The sequence below is a fragment of the Alligator sinensis genome, unplaced genomic scaffold (assembly GCF_000455745.1).
Source record: "Alligator sinensis unplaced genomic scaffold, ASM45574v1 scaffold81_3, whole genome shotgun sequence".
Lineage (NCBI taxonomy): Eukaryota > Metazoa > Chordata > Crocodylia > Alligatoridae > Alligator > Alligator sinensis.
In genome coordinates this window covers 1302077-1310606 of record NW_005842088.1, presented here as the reverse complement: position 1 = coordinate 1310606, position 8530 = coordinate 1302077, and the positions used below count along the sequence as shown (strand labels likewise).

Sequence of the window (8530 nt, the reverse complement as noted above, 5' to 3'; positions counted from 1 at the left end):
CAATCAGCTGAAGGCAACTCTCCATGCTGCTGGCTGTGCTTCACTGCTGCTGCATGCAGCACGGGCATTTTTATCAGCCAAATTATCTGCCCCATTGGGCCAATATCCGATATAGCAAATTTTCTTTATATTGGTACTGATCCGATATCGGACTGATGTATCAGTGCACCTCTAGTGGATACAATGGGGAACTGACCTTAGTCCTGCCAAAACAGGAGAGCATCCCTACTCGGGAGAGCATTCTGTCAACAGTGAATCCTTAAATGGTTTTTCCTCTCAAGAGGTGGACTTAAGTTGTCCACCTCTTGGGAGGATGTTGGGTAATATTACCCGAGTCATGACTAATAATGCCCAAAAGTTACAGCAACCTGGTGGCCTTTGGTAACTAAGGGCTGGAAATTGGAGTCAGTCACCTAAATTACTTGGGGAATCTGAGGCAAACAGACCTCCCCTTAACATTTTAAAAAGCATGAAGGGTGAGCAAGGATGTTGTGTGAGACTGGTAGACTAGTACCTGTCCTCTGAGAAGAGCAGGGCTTTCACCAGAGTATACTGGGGATGAAAAGAGACTTGAATAAGTTAAGCTGGGAGTCTCAAGTGACTAACCTTCCTCTGCCCTGTGAGCAAAACAGCTTCTATTTGAGTGCCTCTCTCTGTCCACACCCTGCAGTATTTACTCATGCTGCACCTGGATGCTTGTAATGTGCTCACAGACTCGCTGAGATGCAGAAAATTCATAGAGCTGGAATAATCTGTTCATAGCAGCAATAATTTACAGTCCTTTAAGCATTCTAATTTTCATCGGACATCTGGGGGAAACATGAGGTTTAAAGCAGCTGTTCACCTCACTGTATTCTTTGGCCAACTCCCTGCCTATCTACAGGTCTTATGGACAGCAGAGGGAAGATAAATGAAGGAAAGTGTATACAGGAGAGAGAGAGAGACCACACCTCATTCTTCCCTTCTATATGGGCTGCCTTGTGCCCCAATGCCAGAACAGGAGGACAGTGGAATATGCTGTTCAGAGAAGTTTGTGGAATTTCCTTCATTGGAGACTTTTGAGAAGTTGTACTGACATTTGTCTGGGATACACTATTCTTGTGCTATCCTGCATTCATGCAGGGGGTCAACTACTAGATGACCCTTGAAGTCCCTTCTAGCTTAGGATTCTATGGGTCAAGTTGCATGGTATATTTACTCCATACTAAATACGGAGTTCAGCAGTGTTAAAGTTGGAATGTGCTGTGAGCAGTTGCACACTAAGGGTTAATACTGTTTCTTTCCTATACAGCTCTCACCTACCACTAAAAGGCTGGTGAGCAGGGGTGCAGCTAGGAGACCTGGGCTGTATCCCTGCTCTGGGTGTGGGGATGGGGGGCAGTCAGGGGTTACAGCAGCAGAAGCATAGAGCTGGGAGGAAGAGAGGCATGGGGTCTCGGCTTCCCTCCACAGGCCCCCCATATCCGCATCTTAGGGTAGGGGGTAGTGGGGAAAAAGCTGTGCTGCGGGAGCCCTTCATTGACCTCCGCTGACCTGATTGCAGCCCCCTATGACCTGATCTCGGGCCCCCTAAGTCTTCCCCAGAGAGCACTTACGCCTTTTGCCCGGAGCCGGCCAAAAGCCACAAAGTTAAATTAACATCAATTACTCAAGATAACTGACATTTTCCCACATTGCCTGGCCCATTTCCCTCAAGCACTGCTGGTACTCCCCCAGCCACATGGTCTAATGGAGCTGTGGCTTTCCTCTGCATCCCTATTCCTATCCTGAGTTTGGGGGGGTGGGGGAAGAGGGCTATGCTACCAGCACAGACGCCAAGGATTTAGCATAGCAGCAGCATGGAGATTAACTGAAGTTTTCCATGGCTCTTGCCTGGCTCTGGGCAAAAAGTATAATCCTCTCCAGGGAAGGCTGGGAGGGCTGAGATCAGGAGTGGGGGGCACTGGTTTGGCAAGAGTTGGTGAAGGGCTCCCTGTAGCAAAGCCCTTCCCTCAGGCCCTCATATTCCTGTCCTGTAGGAGGAAACCCCCATGGTCACACCTCTTTACCTCTCAGCTCCATGTTCCTGCCACTGCAACCTGCCTCCTGGCACTGGCAGGACCCCACCTGCTCCTTGACAGTAACACCTGCTGGGCAGTAGAGTTTCGAAAGGTGGAAAGTTTGTCCAAGGAGCAGGGGTGGGGAGGGCTGGGAACAGTGCATCCTGGGATGTTTGGAGGCCTGCAAATTGCTCTTCATCTCCATGGAGCAGACTCCATGGGTTGTTACTTTCAACAAGCAGGTAGCACAGCCAAGAGTTAACCCTTGCCTGAAGTGGAGCAACTTTGAGATGCTCATCAGGCCCTCAGCATGAGTTAATGAGCATTGTGTGGACGCTTGCATTTTAAGTGCCTTTTAATAGTGTCTAAGTTTAACGTGTAACTTCAACCTGTGATTCTGCACAATCTACCTCCAAGGACTTTTTTGAACTAAATAAGCAAAGGGTACAGTATGGCTTTTCAGTGCATGGTTAATGGCAGCTAGATTCTGTCACCCATTACATAAATGGAATTCAATGTATATGTATAATTGGGTATATCCAAAATGCAAACTGAAGTTGTGCACAGATATCTGAGTTAACTTTAAATATTCTAGTTTGAATAGCAGAAATAGCACAGCCACAGCAGTCTGGATCTCTATGCAGGCTAACTTATCCTGTTTCTCTTTAAGAGCTCCTAGATCTCTCTGCTATCCTGGAATGTGCAGTACAGACTCCCACATTGAGAGACGAATTTGTCCCCATGTCTTTATATCACAACTGACATAAATTGCCAGCAAAGGAGTTGGTTAAAGCAGAGGCCAGTGTTAAATGGGCAAGGAAATGCAACAAATGTCTTGCCCTTTGAGCTGATATCTGTACAGGACAAAAACCTGCTGATGAAACATTATGGAATAACTGCATTTATCCTGTGCTGAATATGTTCAGCATCTTAAAAGATTGTTTTCAGGCTGTCATCAGGCTCCATTCCTGAGCCCTATACTCAATTTAAAAATCACTGTGCATTATAAATCAAAGTGTTCTATTACAAATAAAATGTGACTATACATTTTTAAACCACAGCCTTTATTTTGCTGTAGCCCTTTTTTATCTTTAAAGTATGATCTATTGAACTATTGATCTTTAACTAGGGTGACCATACATCTTGTTTTGCCTGGGACAGTCCTGGATTCAGTAGGCCAGTCCCAGCTGATTGGTCAAAAGTTCTAGGCTGGAGTCTGGTGGGACACTAGTGGCATGGTGTGCCAGGCAGGGGGGCAGGCAGTCAATGTTGCCGTGCTGCAGGAGCAAGCCAAGAAGACGTATGGTCACCCTAAGATGCCAAATCTGAGGTCCCTATATTTCTTGTTTCCCCACAGTGGCAGTGGTGCCTGCCTACCTGATGCACCATGCTGCCCTGTCTCCTACCAGACTCCAGCCTGGGACTTTTGACCAACTGGCTGGAGCTGGCCTATGGAATCCAGGACTGTCTTGGCCAAACTGGGATGTTTGGTCACCCTATCTTTAACTCCTTTTTCTCAAGGATGAGTTTTCATGCTTCATCACACTTGAGAAAAATCTCTCTGCAGGTGGGAAGCAAGAAGGGCCTGTGCTCTCACTGCAAAGCCAGTGGAGATCTGCTCTTCCAGGCAGGTGGAGTACTGTCACAGACAACAGAATGAAGGCTGTACTGCTCATAGAGGGATTTGCTGGCAGTGGGGCCTAATAAGTTAGGAGTGTAGTCTAGGAAATGACATGCTCTTGACAGTATTTTTAAAATGCTGCAGCGATTTAATGAAATGCATACATTTTTTTTGCAGCCACACAACTATAAACATACACAATGCTTATATAAAGACACCGGATAGAGTAGGTATTTTTAGATTCTTCTGATATAAATATACAATGTAAATATAGCACAATAGCTGTGTTGCCATAAATAACTCAACATGAAGTCTTACCGTAAGCAAGCAGCTGAAACACCAATTTGGAAAAGATTATGAAGTTTGGAGTAGCCAAAAATACTAAAATATGTAGATATCAAGAAAAAAATTGAAGAGAAGTCCATTTGAAAATAAATGCTTTCTCTCTATTATGTCCACCTAGATATGCTGATATATACATAACACTATTTATCCAGTTCTGATTCTAGAGAAACTTCCTGCGATTCAAATAAGCACCACTGCATTATGTGGAAGTTTTTTTTGTCTGAACAAAAGCATCAAAGGAATTAGGTCTGTACTGGGATGTAAATCCCCATTAATTAAGTACCTGTTTAAACTCCCCTAATGTTGTCTGTTAAACAGTTGACCAATAACCTCTATCTACAGGGACTGACCCCTGCCTGTTCTCACTTATTCTCTAGGTGGCAGCAACAGGCTAGGACAACCCCTCGTGCTACTGCCACCCTTATGGAGCTGTGGCAGGGCTGGCAGCAACTGGCTGGGAAAACCCCTTGCCTGCTGCTGCTGCCAGCGCATGGCTGGCCAGGACTGCAAGCGGCTGCACTGGGGTCCATAGAATCCCAGCCCAGCTCATTGCTGGCAGTGGGTGCATATGTGCCTCGGGGCAGATGGTGGCGAAGGGGCCAGGGCTGCACTGCTACAAGGAGGACCAGACCCCTCACGGCTCCCCAGCCACTTCCCCTGCATACTAGGTCCTAGAATCCACTAGTTTCCATGTAACTTCAGTGAAAAGCTTTGTAATGTCTACAAGACGCACAATAATTATCCAAAAGCTATTTTTTAATTTATTTGCTATCCAATGAACTGAGATACATCTATCACTTTTCATAGATAGACTATAATGCACAGCATAATTTAAAACTTGAGGCTAGAACCTAGCTTTGCTCATGACATTTCCAACTTATGACTTAGTATACATTTCAAATGAGTGATGGAACACTCTCCATTCAGTTACCATTTCTAACGTGTATATCAGGTTTAATAAACAGGAAATAATGCAATTCTAATTAGTTGTTAAAACTTAAAATAATAGGTGGAAAATGTAGACTAATAAAGGAGTGAGTAAATTAATGATTCTATAGGTTTATCTTGAAGTGTTGCTGCTGCTTTTCTTTTTGGTGTATCAGTTATTTGGAGAATCTCCTCACTGTAATATATCTTTACTTCCGCCAAAAAAATGCAGTGATATCTGCCGTGGAGTCTTACTAAGTAAATGAACAGAGAGCTCCTAATTTCTCTCCAACCACATTTTATAAATAGATTTGATAAAATAACCATTTTTTTTCAAGTCAAGCTGTGTTTAAAGATGGTGATTTGATAGACCTTTCATTTGTATGGTCTAAAGCCTACCTGTTTCAAATGACTTCTTTAAAGAATAAAGAAATTCAATTTCAATTCAGTTTATTAAGGATTCTAGCTAAATGCCATGCTCCCAAAAATGACACAACACACATACACCCATAATATAAATAAGTTTGAACAAAGTAACCAAACTATTTGCTACTATATTTATATTAAATATGTTTTTGTTAGTGGGCTCCATTTTTAGTATAATATTGTAAAGACATGAATCTATAATACTGTTGTACACAGATCCACAATTGAGACAATAAAATCAAGAAAGCTTACCTGTAGTACTGTAGTTCTGATTCTAGCCGCTGAATGTGTGTTTGTAGCTGTGGTACTTCATTGGCTTTTGCTTCTAGTTCCTTCACTTTCTCAAGACTGTTCAGGACTGCATATCTGGCTTCCTCAACTTTCTTCCTCATTTCTGCCTGTTCCTTCTTTAGGTTACGGTTGCAGTCTTCCAAGGTGACTACTGCTTCCTGAGAACTCCTCAACTCCCTTTCCAATTCCTGATTGAACCTAATTGCTTCTTCAATTTGTCCATCTCTGGAACTCCGAAGTAGCTCCACTTCCTTAAGGACACTCTGAATGCACTTGGTGGTCTGGGAGTGGTTCTGAGTTAATAGTGTCTTATTACCTATGAAACAAGTCCCATCCTTCTTATGATCGGCATGGCTCTTCCGCAGTCCTACCTATAATGAACAGAGGTATAAAGAAGAAAATTAACTTATCTGGAAACAACTGGCATTTTAATAAGAGCTAAAAATAGATAGTGTTTTGATATTTTTCATTGTGTACAGCTGATCTGCATTTAATTAGAAACCTTCCTTTACCCTATGCAAAGCCAATCCTTGGGGTAAATCATTAGACTTATTTAAAATTTATGACTCAAATAATATGCTTCTCCGTTGTCAGTATCAGTGGGCTGCTAATCTTTGGAGAAGCTTTACATGCTCTTTTTTTTTTTTTTAAAGCCAGTTTGGCCAGTTGGAATAACCTAAGAGGTGGGAGTCAGAAGTCCTGAGTTCTAATCCTGGTTCTTGCATTAACTTTATGGTTTTGGATCCATTACTTCACCTTTTGTCTCAATGTCCCTATTTGTAAAACTGGGCTAACATGTATCTACCACTCGTCGGCTTAGAAAAATGCATTAATGGTAAACTAGAACTGCAGTCACGTACACCAGTAAACATTCTATGAATGTTAAGTTTTATTCTTAAATCTAAGGTAACTAGGTATGCTAAAATAGCTGGCATATTGGGCTTCCAATTCTTCATCATTTCAACTGCTCCTTTTGTGTGCAAGAATTTGCCTGTTGTCTCAGGTTCTGCCTGCTATTACAGTCCAGTCATCTATAACTGGAATCAAACAGTTTTGCCTGAACAAGAGCAGCAGAACTGGGTCCCATATTTAACAGGATCTGAATGGGTATGTCTAGCAGTCGCTCTTCAGAATGGGCTCCAAATCTGAACACACACGACCGAGTCCTCAGACTGCACTTCTCAACTCTGGCTACCTGTAAGTCCCAAAATATTCCTTTGACAATTGGCATCCTATTTTTTGTTCTTGCAAACATACACTCTTTCTTACACTTTAGACAATATGACATTATATTAAGTTGGTGACAAATCAAAGGCCACAGAAAAAGATCAAAATACACTTTGGTTGCTTGTGCTTTACTAGAAGAATCAGCAAGTTACTCCAGCCCAGCTCTGCAGCATCTGTAAAGATCAGGAGCTTCAGCGGAGCTCTTTGGTGCTTTTAGCTAAAGCTGATCGGCTATTAAATAAATGTCAAAAAAGCCCTGCTAAAGCGCCCAATTTCTAGACGCTGCAGAGCCAGGATGCAGCAACATGCTGCCTCTGCTGGACATGTGAGGGACACTCAGCACAGGAATGTACTGAGTTTAAAGTAAAGCGCTAGGTTTTTTTGTTTGTTTGTTTGTTGTTGTCCCGTCAAAACGGCTGTGTTTTTTTTTTTTTTTTTTTTTTTTTTTCCCCCCCCCCCCCCCCCCCCCCCAAAACAACATCTGCAAGGAGCTATTCTTTACTAAAGGCAAGAATGATCCACTTCAGCCTAATGGCCCACAAGGTAAGCATGGCTAAGACGCACCGGTTTCTTACCAAACAACACACAAGGCTATGATGCATCCAGCATCAGCTCAGCTGGAATGAGCTGGTATGCATTAGGAGCTTGATAAGGGCATTCATAAGGGCACCTTCCTACATGAGTCCAGAGGAGGAGACACAATGAGACAACTTTCCCACTTCACCCCTAGATCCTCAACTTCACTAAATTGAAGTTGTGTACTTGTTTCAGAAAACCTTTCAATATTTTAAGAAACTATGATGTACTATCAGATATTGATAGCTATACTACAAGAAAAAAATTGTCCAAGCAGATTGTACACAATAAAACTAATAAAAACAAGAAAAAAAATACCAAAAAAAAGTTATTGTTCTTCTACAAACTACTTACATTTATAGTCACTAATTAGAAACCAGATATATGATCAATACTTGATTTCCCTCGGGTTAATATAATCAGCTTTTTTGATGTTCATTAAAAAGAACCCAACATCTTCATATTCAAGTTGTATCAATATTAACACACAATTTAGCTAAAAAAAGGAAGTCCTGGTGGCCAAGGAAAGGAACTTTGCCTGAAGATTCAAGAAATGTTTCCAGCATGAATGAAGAGTTCCCAGCTGACCAAGCAAGATAATAAATTTTCATATTCTCTTGTGCACTTTCACAGACAATTTCTTCAATACACTTTTGGAGCCTTAACTTGTTAAGCAGGATATCCTGTTCACTCTAAAACCAGCAAACATTTGAATGAACTCAAACCTGCAGCTCTTCTCTATGGTGCTTTGTCTTCCTTGAAAGGCCAAGGAGAATGCGCAGGAGCTACAACCTGACAAGAAGTTTGGTCTGAACTTGGATCCCAGAATGTAATGACCTTCCTTACCCAACAGTAGGACTCACCCACCAGTGATTTTTACTTCCAGCCCGTGACAGGTTACTTGTGCTACAAGTTAAATGTAAACCAAGCTTGAATGCAGCTCTTCAGCAAAGTACCTAGAAGCCTGTATTCCCTGGAAGAGGGTTGCCTTCAATTATCAACTGATAAACCTACTTCAAAGCAGCTATGCAAACCTGCACCCGCTGGCTGCCCACGGGCCCCCTGGAAGCCGCTGGCA

The 8530-nt window shown here is 42.5% G+C and overlaps 1 protein-coding gene across 1 annotated transcript in view; it reads right to left on the bottom strand.

The window, feature by feature from the left end:
• EFCC1 (EF-hand and coiled-coil domain containing 1) overlaps nt 1-8530 on the bottom strand; it is a 127274-nt gene that overhangs the window by 114154 nt on the left and 4590 nt on the right. Inside the window, exon 3 of the mRNA XM_014520087.2 lies at nt 5611-6020. Coding sequence (XP_014375573.2) covers nt 5611-6020 — 410 coding nt within the window. The remainder of the gene's footprint in view (nt 1-5610; nt 6021-8530) is intronic.